Genomic DNA, 19,383 nt, shown 5'->3' on the forward strand with positions numbered 1-19,383 from the left:
AGTACACGCTCATCTTTAACTCAGCTCACTACCTTCCAAACAGAGCTCTGCAGGATGACTGCTAGTGTCGCGCATAAAGACATGCGTTGCAAGAACACCCTGGAACTGCCTAGGAGCAGGAAAAGGTGACTCAAGGGAGAAAAAGGATCTGTTAATAGAAACAGATCCACAGGTGATGCTCATGGTGCACCAGCAGATTCTATAGCAGGCACTGGAAATGTGTGCAGGGAGAGAACGAGGAAGGAAGTTTTACTGAGCGTGCTGCACTTCACTTGAAAAGTACAGTGTGTGAGACGAAGCCCCCATCATTCCTCAAGGGAAGACCAGCCAGGCAAAGGAGGGAAGGAAGCACGTGGGGTCGGTCTCTCTCTCTCTCTCTCTCTCTCTCTCTCTCTCTCTCTCTCTCTCTCTCTCTCTCTCTCTCTCTCTCTCTCTCTCTCTCTCTCACACGTATATGTGCATACATTCAGTTATACATGACAGCAGTTATTGGAACAAAAAAATTAATGCAAGAAGAACTTTACAGATTCGATGTGAAATGTGAATTCACATACCCAAAAAGCTAAACAAACCTGAACAGAGACATAGCCCAAGGGCATTCCACCATCAGGTCATCAAAAGCCACTTATAAACAGCACCATAGCATCATCTTAGAGCAGCCAGTGGGAAGAGCGGGCATTCATAGCAGCTGACCTTGTGTTGGAAACAGTGCAATGGGTATTGTTGTTAGCGTGCTGAACTAAAGTGTAATCATGAATTGTGTGATCCTCAGGCTCGGTGTTTGCAACCCTGGGTTCAATTCCTAGCCCCAGTAAACCAAAAATCATACAAAAAAAAAAAAAAAAGCACACTGCACTGTAAGAGATAATAAAGGAAAATGATAACAAGGGAAATAACCTCAGGGTTAGTGGACCATAAGGGAGCATTTAGAGCAGTGGTTCTCAGCCTTCCTAACGCTGTGACCTTTAATACAGTTTCTCATATTGTGGTGACCCCCAATACTTCATAACTGTAATTTTGCTACATAATAAATTATAATGTAAATATCTGTGTTTTCCAGTGTGTTAAGGTGACCCCCGTGAGATGGTTGTTTGCACCCCCCACCCAAAGAAGTCATGACCCATGAATGAGAACCACTGGTTTTGAGGGGAACAGAGTGTGCTGTTGTGATGGTGTAGGCTACTGAATTATCTCTGGGGTGTGCAACACTGTAGTCTCTGGAGCAAGCAAGGAGGAAGGAGGAAGTGCAAATGAAAGAAGAGACAGCAAGACAGTGGACGGAAGCCCAGCTGGCAGCAGCTGTTGGATGTAGAAGGCAGCGAGCTCCAGCGGGAAGGCAGCTCCCTCAGACTGACGGGAAGCAGGACCCTGTATACAGGCACCCTGGGTGCAGGAGACAGTTTACAATGAAAAGGATGACAGAAGCCGGGCCACGGCAGCACTAATCACAATAACGCTGAAATAGCTGTGCCCTCACCAGGGGAATTAGACCAGATGCTAAGACAAGAAACAGAAAAGCACTTCAGTGATAATAGAATCCGTCCATAAAGGGCGCTAGTGCATATGTCTAACGGCAGAACCTGAAGAGCATGAATTACAGGCTAGAGGACATCTGTGAGCAGCTGTGGAGCCAGAGATGGCCACATCTCTGGGGACTTCAGGCTAGCCTGGTCTAAATTACAAGTTCCAGGCCAGTCAGAGCTACATAAGAGTCCCCTCTCAAAACACAAAACAAACCTTACAACACTAAAGCTCTACACACCTCCTGACTCCTCAGTGTATTGTCATCATGGCCCTTAACTGCTGAAGCCCTTGTCCTGGGTGCGTCTGATTGCACCTCACGAAAGCTCACTCAGTGATCTCAGAACCTGCATGTGGAAAGAAGCTATTTTTAGGAACAGTAGGTTTATGGTAATGCTGAAGTTGTACCAGGTTGTTAGGCAACGAGAATCCTAAATGCTGATTAACAAGCTCCCTGATTCTAGAAGCAAGCAGTTCATTTGGTAGCTCGGTGCTTTAAGTAACTATTTAAAATGCCAATTCACATGAGCATATTTTAATGAGAATGATTTCTCTCTGCACTTCCATAGTGATCTGTATAAGAGGTTTGAAATTTTGACACTTGTAACTGGGTAAACAATTTCTGAGTATTCAGCATTTTGAAATACAAGGAACCAGATGCCACTGCCTTTTGGTAAAAATGTGCAGTTAAGACTCAGCCCACTCATTTTTCTCACGGAGATTAGCTCCATGCTAAGTGCACTGGCCATGTGAGCCACCGTGTAGCCAGCTGCTCTCTAGCTGGAGGTGCACTGGGGAGTTACTAGATCTTGGAGAACAGCTTGGTCTTTTGGTGTCATACTGACTGCTAACCTGCCACGCAAGAGAGGCTGGTGGAAGCGGTGAGCCTTTACTTGACTCTGCTCTTTGGAGCTTAAAGGTCTCAAACTGCATAGATACCTAAGTGGTAGAGTCTGGTGCTTGGACAGATGGTACTAAAGGTCATGATTTTCCTTGTCCCACAGCACATTAGCCTACTTAGACACAATTTGTTTTATTTGAGCCTTCCTAAGATGTGATGGTAGCCGAGACACTGGGTGGTTAGTGGTCTAACTTTATAAATAATCATACCTTTTAATACCTCTTATTAAAATGACATTCCCTTCCATTTTTATAATCTTTAAAAATTGGTAATTTCGTACATGCATGTGTGTTTTGATCAAATCCACTCCTGTTTCCTCTCTCTACTTCCTCATCACCCCTGAACTTAGCTTTCCTCCCAACTTCACATGCTCTTTTCTGAACCCTACCGAGTCCAGTTAGTGGTGCTTGCCTAGGTGGCAGACCATCTGATGGAGCATGGGCAGGCCACAACCATGAAGAAAACCAACTTTTCCCTTGCCCAGCGGCCGTTAGTTGCCAGTGGTTCCTTGGGAGTTGTCTAGTGTGCTCCTCTGCTGTCCACGCTGGGTTGGCTGACTTGACCTTGTGCAGGGTTTGTACATGTAGTCCTTGCCACTATGAGCTCTTAGGAGCAACCAGCTGCCCTGTTGTGTCCAGAAAACACTATTTCACTATAGGCGTCCAGTCCCTCTGGTGCTTTGAATCTTTTTATCTTTATGAAAATCATACCACAGAAACCATTCTGAACATATCTTTTCATCCATCGGCTGTGAGCTTGGCTATGATTGAGCTAAATCCATGTGGGTGGGTCCCAGCTGAGAAGCTTGTCTGCAACTGTTTCTCAAGGTCCCAAGCACACAACTGGACTTAGATGATTTCTTGATCATTTTGACTTTAGCTACACAGTCCCTCAAGCTGTTCCATTTAGACATCAATAATTTGTCACCATAATGATTCTCATAATTTCAAACTGTTTCGTAATACTGCTAATTAGCGAGATAACCTGGCACCAGGCAGGAAGAAAAGCAGTATGGTGCACAGACAAGACATTTGCACAGGCGTTCCAAGAGAAAGGGGGAGCTTGTAGGGTAGTTTCTACTTGAAATAAAAAGTAGACGGTAGAGAATTCAAAACGAAACAGGCTGAGTTGTCTGAGCACTCCAGAAGTGACCACTAACATGCAAATAGCCAACAGACTTATTTAGGACTACATTTCCTCCATGGGGGGGGGAGAGGGAGAGAGAGAAAGAGAGAGAGAGAGAGAACACTAAGGTGAATATATGATTTTTAAAAGACAAGCTCATTAAAATGCGCTCATCTGTCTATTGAATAGTATAGTTTAAATGTGAAGATGTTCTACGGAGATTTTTCTAATCAGTTCTTTGTAGAGAGACATAAAATACAGTCAAGATAACTGTAGTAAGTGACGCAGCCTTAACTTGAGTTCCAGCCTTTGGAATTCCTTAGTGTTGCTTTTTCTCTACCATGCCATGTCGAATTCACTGGAAACACTTAATGAAAGTGAATCTGCGGACTTGGTGGAGAGTCTGCCTCCCACACCATGAGAGCTGCTTCTTCCATGAGGGTTAGATGTGGCCTCACAGCTCGGAATCCTCACTTGTAGCTCTCCTCTGCTGTGGCCCAGTTGACAGGGACAAGTCACCCTGCCTTTCTTCCAAACTCCTCTGTCTGACACATCCAAGACTGTTGATCCACCACTTCCGCTCTGTCTTCCTCGGCCTATGTTCAGTTTTAGTTCCTTCCCTATCTCAGTGGCTTCTTAAACTAAGGAGCAGCATGGGGAAGACCTGTGCTGTCACATACCAACACTCAGGACAAGTTACACAGTCTTGCAAGGTCTTTTGGCCAGGTTTTATTTTATTATCTGTGGTTTAGCTTCATTCTGGTTTTTCAGCTGTGTTGTTAATTATTGACATTTGTAAGCTAATTTAGCTTGGAAACGTAGCCTGCGTTACAACTCAATTTCACTAATTTTTTCAGGATGACTTGAAAGCAAAACTTAAATTACTACATTGGGGTTTTCAGTATGCTGCTCTTGCCGATCATTTGTTAATTTAGAAATAATGTTTAATACACATTCTTGTGCCTTTTTATGATTTTAAACCTTTTGTATGGCAGCATAGTCCTTATTCCTTGTATTCTAGTCAGATTGAAGCAAATCATGAAGTAGGAGGTTTGGGTAATAAGTGTTTTGACCAGCCTAACATTCATCATCCTGCTCTGAGCAATGAGCTAAAAACTGCTTCTAAAGCTCACTTCTGACTTGTGAAAAAACAAAAAACACCATGGTTTTCAAATGCATATGGAACAGTTGTTAAATACCATCTCATAATGGGTTTGGCTGTTTCACTTATGAAAAATAATTTTGGCATTATTTAGGTACAGTCGTGAAGCTCAGTTAACTACAGGAAAATTTGCCAGACAGTAGATCACATGAAGCTGCCTGTGACTAAATAGATTCCTAAGAATTTTCTTTCTTATCTTTTAGGATCTATCTCTGGGTATGATTGTTAGTGGAGTGTCTTCCTCTGTACTCTCTGCTTATTCTTTTGAGGCATGGTCCTCTCTGACCCTGGAATTTGCATTTTCATGGTGACTCTCATAGCCATCAAGTCCTCCAAATCCTCTTGTCTCAGGACCTCTTGGAGCTAAGGTTCTCTACAGTTCCTATGGATGCTGGGGTCTGAACTTTTAATTGCCAGATGGCGGAACAAGCACTCTTAACTGCTGAGCCATATTTGCACTCCCTCAATGTTCTGCTGTCCTTCCCAGAAGAAAGTAGTCAACATCACTGCATTGTGTCAGGCATTTACTCAACATGCCGTCCTTCTCGATACTCCTATTTTGCAGTCTTTAGCAATTTTTGAAAAATTGTCAAGTTCCTTTAACTCAGTAAGGGTAGATCTGAACCAGGTACTGTTGACCTAACATCTCGGAATGGACTTCTCTCCTGCTTACATCCACATATTGTACTTATAAACCACAGACTCATGTCTGTAGATAGTCTTACAAATATATTATTTGGGGCATTATCATAAAGAAGAACATAGATCCCAGAAAGACAGCTTAAAGAATATCATTTATTTTTGGAAGCTTCATTCCATAGACGTGTATGATAACTAAAATAATTTCTTACTGCCTTTATCAGATGATTTGGCCCAATTCTAAACTAAGATTAAATGTTCTGAACACATTTAAGGTATTCTGGGTTGCAGTGTTTGGTTGGTTAAGGGTATTAAATGCATTTTTCTCCTCCCGTGTTTTTAGCTTGTTTTATCAGGATGTAAGCCCACCCTAAATTAAGGAGTATTATATGTGTGAGGCACTGTTTTAGTCCTAATGACCAAGCAGTGTGTGAAATACAGCCCTTGGCTTTTGGAGGCTACATACTAAAGAGGAATACTTCAGTAAACAGTAATTACTCATCCCCATCAGTAGGGACTGGTCAGCATGGAGAGGAAGCATATCATTTAGACGGGTGATCTTAAGTTCTTGGGGTTGTGTCATGTTCTGGTTCTGTTTGCTCTTCAATAGGGAGCAGATTGTAAAGCAGTCTACTGAGCTGGTGTGCAGAGCCTATGAGGAAGTTCATGCAGCTGTGGTGAATCCAGTCAATGCATACAAAGATCCAGAGAGCATCCTACACAGGTCGCCCGAGCAAGTGAAGACACTACTCTCCTGATGATCTTGGTGGCATTTGCAGATTATTGCTGCCTGGCAACGTCAAGGGTGGTTTGGGTTTTTAATCTGAGTCTTTATCTTGAAGTTTGAGAATTACAGTTTCCCTTGTATGAGATTGAGGTCAGTTTCTTTCATTCTCAGCTAACATGGAGATAAATCAGTATTGGTTTGAGTCTATACTGCTGTATCTCCTCTCTAAGTAGCAATATTCCCTTGTTCATTAGCTGCCTCTGCATAGCAGCTTTAAGGTCCGCTGACTTGGGATTATACATGGAGGCAAAAGTCAGATGGAAGATTGCAGGGTTAAGTACAATGAGTTCTGAATCAGTACCATGTGGCTTCTAAGCTGCAGCTGCTGTGAATGTACCTTAATGGAAGATCCTTATGCTTTCATTGTAAGGAAAGCTTCTTGAACCTAGCCGTGTCTCTGTCCCCCAGATAAGTGCCCAAGAGGTTGTTAGAGAAAAGCAACGGTGAGGCTGTCATCTCCTTTCTGCTTTGTACCTGCAACCTTGCTCCTTGCAGACATTTGTATGTGTGTTGAAATATCCACTCAGCTGAAAGGTTGGAAAGCCTTCACATGGAAAGCCTCATGTTTCAGGGTGGGTATTCCTCATACAGTGTGCACCTAACCTGGCCACCCACAAACTTTGTTCTCTCTTCAGACTAATAAGGGTTGTTCAGAGAAAAGGTGACTATAGGTATCCACCGTGTCAGTCTGTCTTGATCTTTTCAATGAACATATGTGACATATTTTATCAAAACAGCATAATACAAGGCAGGAACTTACGTTGTGCATAATTTATTTCTACTGTGAAAAAAGATTGATTCACTTACCTTTTGTTTGCTAAGAGAAAATATATTTTTCCTTGTTATCTGGTTTTCTTAATATATATTAAACTATTTCTGGTGCAACAGTCTTTGTAGTATCTTTTATACTTCTCACAGATGTGTTTTGTGCAGCAGAGGGAACGCAGACCGAGGCCGGATATGCTGCAGTGTTAGCTGAGAAGCACACTGAATGCAAGGCTATGAAGACCAAACAGAGACAACCCCAGGCCTGCTGATGCCAGGCTTTGTATGTGGACTGCATTGATTTGCATAACTATAACCTAACTAAGATGGCTTAGAGCTTGGGGACGCATGCTGTGTGGGCAGAACTGTAGAGTCAAGGTGGTAGTACTCCCCAGTGGTCAGACCAGTGTAGTCCTCAGGAATTTCCATCGGCCTTTTTTTTTTCTTTCAGAAGTAAACAGACTGGCCCTAATATTTATATAGAAACAAAACCAATCATGGTACAGCATGGGCTACTGTAGGGTTCCATCCTGAGAAGCCCAGGATAAGATGACAGTGCCCAGTTGGAAATACATTCCATCTGCCTAGCCATATGACCAGCAGGACTTAACCGCACAGTACCAGTGTGGAGCATCAGTAACGTGTGCTGGGGACCATGGGCTGGCTTGCTGGTCCAACACTGACAGGTGCAGGATGTTAGAAGCCCACCAGGAAGTAGAAGTGTGAGTTATATTGAATGCTTATAACTCTTCCCTACCATAAAGCATACAACTGTAAGTGTTAACTACTACACTCCAGGCCTATCTGTGGCTAACATGGAACTTAGTGTTCAGAAGTAGACCTGTATATCAACAGAGTTAATGTTTACAAAAAAAAAATAATAAGGTTGCCAAGACTCTTCCATAGATAATTTCACAAATGGTTAGAACAACCAAGTCTGCTGGGCGTTGGTAGCACACGCCTTTAATCCCAGCCCTCGGGAGACAGAGGCAGGCTGATCTCTGTGAGTTCAAGGCCAGCCTGGTCTACAGAGCTAGTTCCAGGACAGCCTCCAAAACAATACAGAGAAACCCTGTCTCAAAAAGCCAAAAAAAAAAAAAAAAAAAAAAAAAAAAGGAACAACCAAACCATATTTAAAAAAATGAAGTCAGAATGGATGGAAGACTGAAGTGTAAAAACCAAAACTATAAAGAACTTGTTATAAATCTTTGTGCTATTAAACATCTCTCTCTCTCTCTCTCTCTCTCTCTCTCTCTCTCTCTCTCTCTCTCTCTCTCTCTCTCTCTCCTCTCCCTCCCTCCCTCCCTCCCTCCCTCCCTCCCTATCCCCCCCTCTCTCAAGAATTTCTTTTCAATGATACCCAATGTACCCAATGGGTGGGGGTTTCATTAAATATTTTAAAATGTGTGTTAAAGGCAAGGCTTGTGCAAATCAAACTAGATAAAATCCCAGCACAGATGAGGAGGGGGACTCTCAGCCTCTAGCTGAGGAACTGTTAGCTTTTGAGGAGAAGCAGTCATTTGTCTGTAATGGTGTAACCTCTGGTGTGTTTGCCCCTCTCCAGGTCAGATCCATCACAAGATTGGTTGGCCAACACAACCAAGGTGTTTGAATGAGAAAGGACATGAAATTGTGTTGGTGTTGAATTAGGCCTGGGAGGAGCCAGGAAAGGGGAATAATTATGATCAAAACACACTGTATAAAATTCTCAAAGAATTAATATAAAACATTTTTTAAAGAAAATGAAAACATACCAGGCATGATGGTGCACACTTTTAATCCCAGCACTCAGGAGGCAGAGGACAAAGTATCTCTGTGAGTGTGAGGCCAGGCTGGTGTACAGAGTGAGTTCCAAGACAGCCAGGGCTACACAGAAAAACCCTGTCTATGTATTTGACAAGGCCAATGATGGTGCAGAGTGCACTTCAGAATACAATGTATAACTCCAATATGACTGAGTTTATATGTGCAGTTTGCATGAGCATTTTCCCAAAGAAGATATAGAGAACAGATAATAAGCCCCTGAAAAGATGGCACAGAAATGACCAGCAAACTTGTGAACAGATACTCCATGTTGTTAGTTACTAGGGAAATACAAATTGAAGCCACAATGAGACGTCATTTCACACATGTGAGGGTAGCTATAACATTAACAAAATTTAAAGGGCGATAAGTGTGGGAGTGAAGTAGTTGAACTGTTATTCGTGCTGGTAAGAGTATAAAATGGGTGTGGAATAGTTTTTTTAAAAAAATTAAATAGGATCACCATATGACTTAGCAATTGAACATGCCAAGAGAATTAGAAAACAAAGTCTACACACAACTTTTGTAAAGATATTTATGGCAGCATTTATAACCACCCCAAGAGGATAGAATCCAGAAGTTCATCAGACAATATCGTTTATCCATTTTTAAAAAAGAGTGAAATTTTGATCCATGCTGCAGTGTGGGCGAGCCTCGATCGGAGGAAGCCAGCACAGAGGCTCCATATAGCTGAACTCGTGCATGAAGTGTGCAGGAGAGGCCCATGCGGAGATGGCGAGCACGTTGGTGGCTTGCAGGGATTGGGGGACAAGGCAATGGGAACCGACTGATGACAGGTCCTTTGGGAGGAAGTGGAAAGACTCTGGAGTTGGCTTCATGATATTGAATAGACCATCACACAGGGCTTTACTCTTAGGATTTACCCTTTGGTAAGTTTAAACTTTTGCTACATTTTGGTAACAAAAGAATTGCAGAAAGTGAAATGATAACATGCCAGTTCGCGCCTCTTAAATTCAAATAATGAGGTCCTAAGTGATTCTGAGATTTAGAAACACCTACTGCCTACTTTGAAAGCAGAAGGTAGGCTTGCTTTCCTGAGAACTGTCATTAGGAGGGATTAGTTGTCCAAGTTAGGAATGCTTTATCTTTTCTAAACAAGGTGCATTGAGTTCTTGAGTAGAATGAAGAGGAGGTTACTTTTCTCTTGTTCTGGAGCGGGTGCGGGTGTGTGCCTTCCGAAGCCAGAGGTGAACATCAGGTGTCGACCTCTGTTTCCTTCCATTTTCTTTCGTAGCAGGGTCTCTCACACCTTGGAGCTCACTAGGACGGCTTGACTGACTGCCAGCAAGACCCGAGGACCCTCCTAACCCCACTCCAGCAATATGATTGCAGGCTCCGGCCCCTGCACCTGACTGTTTACATGGATGATGGGGTCCAAATTCAGTTTCTCATGCTTGCGCCAGAAGTATTTTTAACAACTGAACCATCTCTCCAGGCCATTTTTTTAAAGTTAAATTTGCATTCTAGATAGTATAGCCAGACCTACATATGGTCATTTGGGGGGTCATAATTATATTTAAGTGTGATTATCAGTCATGTGTTTATGAAAATAATTTTATGCCCAAATTATTTTTGGAAATAGATGCTATAATATAGGTCCAAATATAAAATTGACATGCTAGCTGAGAAATTAGTGTAAAAATTGCATTAATAATATCATACCAGTCTGTCAAATTCAGCTAATATTAATGCCAGTGAATACTAAAATAAACACATTTGGAGTGAAAATAACTAAAAACTCATCATAAAACTATGCTTATAAGCATGAAGAAATTTTAGATAAGATCTGAAGTATTCATAGAAACATTTGCTCGCTTCAGGGGAATATATAATTTTCTGGCAAAGTTGTTGGAATTGAATATTTAAAAACAGTGAAGTCTGAGCTAGTCTAAAATTTTCAGAGATTTTATATTTTATATAAATATTATAGCTCTGCTACCAGGAAAGTAATTTACTTATGTATTAGTATGAATCATGTACTTACGTACTGTGAATTAATTTATTTCTGATCATCAAAATCATATTAATATTCCCTAATGGGGGATTTACTGTCTTCCAATTTTTGATAACTCTCCCCTTACAGGATAAACAAAACTTTGTATTTTTATTTCTATACTACAGTTATTTAGTATGGACATCGTGTATTTATATTACATTTTAAAATTTTATGCTGCTACACAATAAAATGGAGCTAACTTGTGCATGTTGACTGTACTTCATCAAGGCCCCTTCCTAGCTGACCCTGTTTCCTCTGAACTGGGTTTTCTATGTGTACATTTATAGTGTTGGAAGTTGCAGCTTATACACTGTGTCCTTTAGGCCTTATTAGGTAAATGTCATTTCAAGGTGTGACTCGGTTCATCCAGACTTAGTGCTGTGGCCTCTGCTCATCCTCCTGTGGCCTTGTGATGTAGTTAGTGGGAGACTCTTTGTTTTGGGTTCAGCATTTCAAAAGAATGAGCCTTGATGCTTGGTTTTTTTTATTGTCTTCTTGCTTATTTCACTTACTTTTGCTCTGTCATCATTATTTCCTTCTTTCTACTCTGTATTTTATTTTTTTTCCCACTTTGTCAAAATGGGACTTGATAATTGATATCTAAACACTGTCTTGGAGTGATATTTCGTTTATGTATAACATTTGATATGTTAATTATAATTCCATTTAAGTTTTCATGCATACATAGACCTTTATATGTTATGTCTCCATTATCTTTTTTATCCCATTTACTTTTTAATTTTTAAAAATATATTTTAGGATTGGAGAGATGTCTCAGAGGTAGAGCAGTGGCTGCTCTTCCAGTGGTCCTGATTTCAATTCCCAGCGAACACGTGGTGGCTCACAGCCATCTGTAATGAGGTCTGCTGCCCTCTTTTGGCCACAGGCATACATGCAGGCAGAAAACTATAAGTAAATAAATGAATAAATTTTAGTTAAAATAGAATTACACCACTTTCCCCCTTCTTCCTACACCCTCTTCTCGGCTACCTCTGTCAAGCCCTTCCCACATCCTCCCCACTCTCAAGTTGATGGACTCTTTGTTTGTTTGTTTGTTTTTCGAGTCAGGGTTTCTCTGTATTGTTTTGGAGGCCGTCCTGAAACTCGCTCTGTAGACCAGGCTGGTCTTGAACTCACAGAGATCCACCTGCCTCTGCCTCCCGAGTGCTGGGATTAAAGGTGTGTGTCACCAATGCCTGGCCTCTCTTTCTTTGATTATTATTGTTGTGTATATGTGCCTGTGTGTGCACAAAAATATGTAAATGCAGCCCATTTCTGTTGTTTGTATGTTTCAAGGCTGACCACTGCGTTGGATAACCAGTAAGGGAGCTCTTCCTCGGGAGGGGCTAATTGTCCTTCTCCCTGTGAGGTCATTGATTTCCTGTAGTTCTTTGTCTAGGGAACTACCACCACCACACTAGCATGTCCATTAATACTGCCATTGTTCTGGTCTTGCTCATGCAGCCATTTCTAAGAGTGCAGACTTCCTGACTAGTCTGGCTACAGTCTTTCCATCCCATCTTCTAAGATGTTTCCTGAGCCATGGATGCAGGGGGCTGTGGTGCAGATGTTGTAATCCTGATAGAGAAGCTGTGGTGCAGATGTAATTGTGGTGCAGGAACTGTGGTGCTGATGTAATCGGGATGCAGGAGGAGGGATGCAGTGTAATCGGGATGCAGGGGCGGTGACGCAGTGTAATCGGGATGCAGGGGCGGTGACGCAGTGTAATCGGGATGCAGGAGCAGGGATGCAGTGTAATCGGGATGCAGGAGCAGGGATGCGGTGTAATCGGGATGCAGGAGCCGAGATGCAGTGTAATCGGGATGCAGGGGCAGTGATGCAGTGTAATCGGGATGCAGGAGCCGAGATGCAGTGTAATCGGGATGCAGGAGCCGAGATGCAGTGTAATTGGGATGCAGGAGCAGGGATGCAGGTGTAATCGGGATGCAGGGGCAGTGATGCAGTGTAATCGGGATGCAGGAGCAGGGATGCAGTGTAATCGGGATGCAGGAGCGGTGATGCAGGTGTAATGGATGCAGGGGCAGGGATGCAGGTGTATCTCTTAGGGCTGGGTTTCCACTATCAGTTGATCTCATTTCAAGTATTTCCTAATTTCCATAGTGGCTTTTGAAGATTCCTGGATTAATTAGATATATATCTACAAACATAAATATTTCTCAGTTATCTTTTTATTCCTTTGCATCAGAAATACATCCTTTATTTCAGTCCTTTGACATTTTTGTGCTTACTTTGTGTTCCAGCATATCATATAGTGTAGTAAATTGTCCTCTTCAGAGTGAGGAATGAAGTCTTTTCTGTAGTTTGTCTGTTAAGTGCTTTACATGTTGAGATGGTAATTCATTTGCACCATCTGTAATCGTCTGTAGCCGTTCTCATGTTTGAACTGTGCGCTGTGTAAGCTTTCATAGCAATTATGCTTTTATGTCTTCAGTCTGTTCCTGTTTGCTTTATATGTTTTAGTTTATTTCGAGACATTCAGACTTGACTTTTTATTTCCCTGAAGTGTGATCCACTTGGAAGTACATTGTTAGCATTTTTGCTGTTAATGCTTCCAGTGAGGGAACATGGCAGTGCCACCCCCTTACAAAGATCAATGGTAATGAATGGCCAATGAGGATAAGTTTCCTTTGCCGTACCCCTGGTGTGCCTCCCATTGCCTCCAAGTCCACCGCTATTACGTGGTGCACTCGCCAAGGAAGCCAGTCACTGCTCGCTGAATCCTGGCAGCGCCAGCAGCTGGGATCCACTGCCCCCTGCATCCAGGCCACATCCCCACGATGACTGGTAAATCAGGCCACATCCCCACGATGTTGAGGAAGCAGACACATTGCTCGTTTCTCCTTCTCTCCCTCAGTGACTGGGTGACTCGGGGTCTGCTAGCTCTGACAGGTTTTATATCTACTCTCTACAGGCTCGTGGTCTCTTACACACTGGAGCTGAGCTACTCTTCCATTCACTCAGTGACTTGATCTTAAAGCTGCGGTATCCTCACCTTAACAAAGGGACTATAGGCCACATTGCTTTCCAGCTCCCAGGATTCTTTTTTTCTTGAGAGAGAATATGAATCCCAGTTATAAATCGTGTGCCAGTTTCCTTCTAGGTTTTTTTTTTTAACAAATAGGGACGATTTTTTTCTTGTGTGGTAGCTATCTTGTTTTAAAATCATCTCTATCCAGGCCTTTAATCCAAAGCACTCGGGAGGCAGAGGCAGGTGGATCTCTGTGAGTTTGAGGCCAGCCTGGTCTACAAAGTGAGTTCCAGGACAGCCAAAGCTGTTACACAGAGAAAGCCTGTCTCAAGAAAACAAACAAACACAAAACAAACAAAAACCATCTCTAAATTCTGAACCTGGGCTTACTGTAAAACCCTGGGTTTAATTCATACCCAGTAATCTCAGAGAAACTTTCTCGGAACTTTGGTGGTTAGCAGAGGAGTGTTCCGAACCCAAATGTCACAGGTTCACTGCTGTGTACAGAGAGTTACCAAGTCCGATGAAGGGGTCACTCTCTGCTGAGCTTGTATCCTGTGGCAATACCATGGAGACTCAAATGTCAGGTTACTGCGACCAGGGTTGTCACAGAATGAAGTATCCAACCCTCGCCTCACCAGAGGGGGGCGCCTAGGATCCCTGATAGCTGTGGCAGCCTGCCTGGGATTCTGCAGCTGCTACCAGGCCACTTCTGCCTTCTAGACCTTAGGCTGGGCTGCCTCTGCCCTCCTTGCCTGACCTCTGACTTGTTGGGGGCCAGGACACCAAGCAGAGGTCACACTCCCCTTTTCCTCTGCCTCCAGCAACAACGCCCTCACCTCTAGCCTGGCAGCCTGGAAGGAAAGGCTTGCCAATGCACTTTTTAACATTTCAGGGCCTCCATTCAGAGGCTTCTGGGGTGGCCTTCCACTCAAGGGAAGCCAGCACAGGAACCCAGTTAGATCCTTTCAGAGACAGTAACAGCCAGCCCACCCTGGCCTGTACCAGAAAGCCTGGGGGGGTGAACAAGAGTAGCCTTTGTAACTCCCACATTCCATCAAGATGGACTGAAATCAGGTTCTGTCAGCTCCCTCACAACTACCCCATTTTCCCCTGCTCCAAAACCAGAGCCACTGAATATCTCGACAGAACTAAGGCCTTGTTAGCACTAAGCATTTGGCCCAAAATTCTCTGTGTGGGAACTTGCCTGGGCAGCCCCTCCCCATGCTGCCACAGCAGAAGCAGATGGCCATCTTGGAGAAGGTCAGAAGTCTGGGACTTGGACAGGTTGAGAGTTCTGCGTGCCAGGCTGAATTGCTTGTAATTAAAACGTGCCCCTCCTCCTCTTCCGCACTCCTGAACTCATCTGCGGAACCAGCAGCGGTGAATCATGCATAGAAGCAGATCTGTCCCTGAAAGCGAAAGCTGCCTGTGAAGTCAGGGGCGCAGAGTTGAGATGTCCAGAAAGCTAGTGGGCCTCGAGTGAGCAATTTAACCCTCCCCTTGGGTGTTTCCTGGTTTTCAGGGCAGTGGACCACAATCTGGGTGCTGCTTGTGAGTTGGAGCTGGGGTAGGTACCCTCTGTCTCACCTTTTTAATATTTTTTCTCCTTTGCCTAAGATGTGCCACAATAAACATTCTATGTGTTTTGAGTCTTGCTACTGACACTTAATGACACCAGTTTGTTAACATTTATCTGCTTTCTAATATGGAAAAGGAAACAACTCATTAGTCTTGACACGTTAATGTGTGAGGCTTCAGACAGAGCTAACTTTGCTCCCTCCTAAGTTGTGCTAATTGTCAAACTGTTCTCCAGCTAGAGAACTGACAACAAAGAGGGGCGTAGCCACCAGCCCCTCTTAAGGCGGTAAGCATTATGGGAATGCTTTCAGGAATCATGATTTATGTCAAAGTCTCCCAAACGAGGACAGCGACTGAGATTTTTCCTCTCTGGGGAGGTCCTAATAGGAGCAATGGCAATTTCTGGGATTGAGTATAGAATTCTGTGTAGGGGGTGATGCCGGGACCAGTGACTGGGTCTGTGTAAGAGGAAGGGAGGCTGTTACTTGTCGGGGCTCGTTCACAAAGTGCCAAGTGTGGTTGCAGCTGTAGCAACCAGGCTCTGACCCTTAGGTCGCCGTAGTTCCAGGAGAGCTCTACCAGGGAAGTAAGTACCATGAAGCAATCGGTGCCACAGCTGACTCGGGCAGCCATGCATAGGAAAATCGTGGGAATAACAAAGATTGAGCAAGTGTCCCCTAAACAAGAGCTGAGGCTCCCCAAATGCAGATCTCCTTGTAGAAGACCACTTCTGGGTTTCACAAGCTGCCCAGGAGGAGCCAGGGTCCCTTGCCCCTAGGTGACACCGCCAGGTACTCTCGGATCCTTCCAGCTCATCCAGCACTTTCACACCTGTGTCTGTTTTCTTCTCACTCAGGGCCAATGAGAGTTAGTGGCCCATTTGCATGAGGTAATTGTGGTTTAGCTCTATTGTGTGCAGTCACCCACACTCGAGTTGCTTCAACTAGACCATGTGGGTGTTGACCTGTCCGTGGGTCTCGCTGGCCCACTGGGCCCAGTGGCCAGTTGCACACTGATCCCCATGCTGCCCCTGGTTATGGCCCTCCTGGTGGTTTAGCACTGATATGGAGCAGGAACAATTGCCATTTCCTGTCCCACCCAGAGGAACTCTTGATTGCTGTGTGGGTGGCCTACGTCCTCCCCGTCGGCTTGGCTGGGCTGCCAGGATTATTTACCCAGGCTCCAGAGCCCCAGGTAGTCCTTTCGTATGGAAGGGCCAGAAAAACAGGACTAGTTAATCATAGCCGTGCACCTGGGACTGATGGCTTTCCTCTATACTTATGTGGGCGCCCATGCCTGGGGTGGGGGTGGCGAGAGGAAGCTCCCGACACGCCCATCTAGCTTTGTAGCTACGTCTCAATGGTAACTTTAAACAACAAAAGGTTTATTTGTTTTTATTTTATAGGTATGGGTGTTTAAACGACTGCTTGTATATAAGCACACCACACACATGCCTAGTGCCACAGAGGCCAGGAGAGGGCACTGGACTTTCTGGAACTTGAGTTATAGATGGTTGTGAGCTGAGAAGTGCTTTTAATGGCCTAGCAGGCTCTCCAGGCCCATCAATGGTGACTTTTTTTTTTTTTTTTTTTTTTTTGGTTTTTTGAGACAGGGTTTCTCTGTGGCTTTGGAGGCTGTCCTGGAACTCACTTTGTAGACCAGGCTGGCAATGGTGACTTTTTAAAAGGTAGTTTAGATTCTCTGATCTACGCTTTGTTCACAATGACGCTTCCCGTGCTCTCAAATCTTCCTGTCCGTTCTCCACCCCCCTCATCCACAAGGGAAACTGCTAGAGTTTCCCTCTTACCTGTCATGTGAGTTGCTTTTTTTTCTTAAACCTTTTTCTTGTACAAATGTTTATTACTGTTAGATCTGCTTGCTCTGAGTCTTTTAAGGTCGTATCTTTCTTGGGGTAACTTACTATAACTTTGATTCATTTGCTAGAATGGGAATGGTCGGTGTTTACTGCTGAGAAAGTAATACATCACGGAGTCACAGTGTTTTTAATCTGTCCTGACAAATGTACCTTGCTTTACGGACAAAACCTCCTTAACAGTCCTGCACACACGTACTTATGTAAATGTTTGAGAATTTTCTCTACTTTGGAGTAGAGTTCCTGGGCCACAGAGTGTGGAACTAGCAAGATCGTTGGCCAAAGTGATTGAATCAGCTCCTACTGTCTCCAACCAGGCGGTATCATTTGCAATTTTCCAGAGCCCCACGGTGTTCTTTATCCAACATGATGTAGTGATTGTGTTATTTGTTCTTATTTGAATTCTACCTGCTGGCTATGGGACCCTGGGAAAGTTAGTCAGTCTCAAGACCTCAGTTTCCTCCTCTATAAAGGTGGGTAATAGACTGTAGACAGGTTTGTTGGGAGAATTAAATAATCTGTGCATGCCAAATAGTCTACCACAGTGACAGACACAGATAATGCCCAGGAACTATGCGTTAGGTCCCGAGTTCTGGGTGAAGGAATGTATTTGAATGCAGTGTTCTAATGCTTTGTGTGTTCTTCCCCCACTCCCATTTATATGCAGAAACTGAACCCTGCAGGTGATTGGATGAAGAGGGGAACCTTCTGCAGGTGGTTCCATAACATAAGTATCTCTTAACGGAGACTGATGCCCTTATAGAGGAAGCCGAGAGAAGCCTCTTCAGTCCTTCACCTTTTGAGTAGTAGTGAGAATAGACTAGCCCTCGGGGCCTTTAATCTGGTGATGCCTTAATTTGAGAACTCTTATAAACAGTAAGCTTCTGTTATAGATTCCCATTCGATAACGTTTGCTGCTTTAATAAAAGACAAATTGGTGAAGATACAGTCTGCAGTGCTCATTTGGGCAGGACACGGAACCGGAAGGACACAGAGAAGAGTAGCATGGGTGCTGCCCAGGATCACGGGGAGATCCATGGAGCATCCCATACCTCTGGAAAGACGGCTTAGCCCACTGGAGCACTCCCTGCTCTCGAGGAGCACCAGCTTTGAGTGTCAGCACTCACGTGGTGGCTCACAGCCATCTATTACTCAGTTCTCGGGATCTGTGACCCTCTTCTGACCTCACGGCATCCAGTGCCCTCTTCTGGTCTAGCTGGCACTAACTGCACACGATACACATACACACATGCAGGTAAAACACTCTCATACAAAAAATAACATAAATAAATCTTTCAAAAAATTAATGTTGACTGGTCACATTGGTGAACTCCTTGCACAATGAAAATGTAGCATGCCCCGTAACCCAGTGCCCTGATAATTGGTTGCTGCTTGTACAACCTCAGGAGAAAGCCTTGTGAATCTTGATCCAGGAACCTCTTCAGCCTAGTAAATTTTGTTTACTTCCTGAGCCTTGTAAATTACCTTTACTACCTGAACCTATCGACCTCCTTCTACCCTCCAGAAAGGAATATGTCAACTCAGATGAAAGAGCTACAAAAGAGACATATTTAAATTAGGAACAGACCTACTAGCCAAAATCATAAGCAGCAGACCAAGGAATTCAGGGTAACATTTAACTCAGGTGAAGAGCTCTCCAACCGAGTCATGCAGGAGTTCCAGGGGTGTGGATGCTGAGGTGGGCTTTCCAGTGACGAGGAGTTGTCTTTGAGTCCTGTAAGTAACCGGAATAGCTTCTTACTGGTTCACCACGCTGAACTTCAGCTGATTAATTTCTTAGGTCTGTCTTCAGCACCCTATTTTTGGTCAATAGACATTTGTTCATATTTCCATATAATAAGCCATACAACACTATCCTAAAAAGTAGAGATTAGTATCATAAGGTAAATATATTTTGTGGTTTGTTATTACAGGTGGCAGTTGGGTAATTTACTTAATTAGCATCAACCGCTGCTGCTGTGGTCTTCAGCATATCAGTTGGGTTTTCCCTTGGGGCTGTCGGGTAGTGTCATCCCTTTCAGAGCATACAAGACAGCCCGTGTTACACTAAGGCTCTGTGACAGCCATGGAGCTTCCTGCTGGGATGTGGAGAGCAGCATCGTTCACTTGGAGCCTTTGGGAAGCAGCCACATGTAGCCTTTCCTTGGCCTCCTCACGGAGGTCCTCCAAGCTACATACTGCTTCCAGTCTTCCACAGAC

General features: G+C 43.9%; 1 protein-coding gene and 1 long non-coding RNA gene across 2 annotated transcripts in view; both read left to right on the plus strand.

Moving 5' to 3' along the window:
- Nucleotides 1–7,020, plus strand: part of Cog6 (component of oligomeric golgi complex 6) — a 43,000-nt gene extending 35,980 nt beyond the window's left edge. Inside the window, exon 19 of the mRNA XM_005077589.4 lies at nt 5,959–7,020. Within this exon, the coding sequence (XP_005077646.3) occupies nt 5,959–6,106 (148 nt within the window). The 3' untranslated portion in view covers nt 6,107–7,020. The remainder of the gene's footprint in view (nt 1–5,958) is intronic.
- A 7,840-nt stretch (nt 7,021–14,860) lies between these two features.
- On the plus strand, nt 14,861–18,111 carry LOC121143187. Its single transcript, XR_005880348.1, has 3 exons — nt 14,861–15,279; nt 16,903–16,977; nt 17,831–18,111. It is a non-coding gene; the product is annotated as an uncharacterized LOC121143187 (long non-coding RNA).
- Nucleotides 18,112–19,383: the final 1,272 nt, after the last annotated feature.

The sequence above is a fragment of the Mesocricetus auratus genome, unplaced genomic scaffold (genome assembly GCF_017639785.1).
Source record: "Mesocricetus auratus isolate SY011 unplaced genomic scaffold, BCM_Maur_2.0 Super-Scaffold_100011, whole genome shotgun sequence".
In the NCBI taxonomy this organism is placed as follows: Eukaryota; Metazoa; Chordata; class Mammalia; order Rodentia; family Cricetidae; genus Mesocricetus; species Mesocricetus auratus.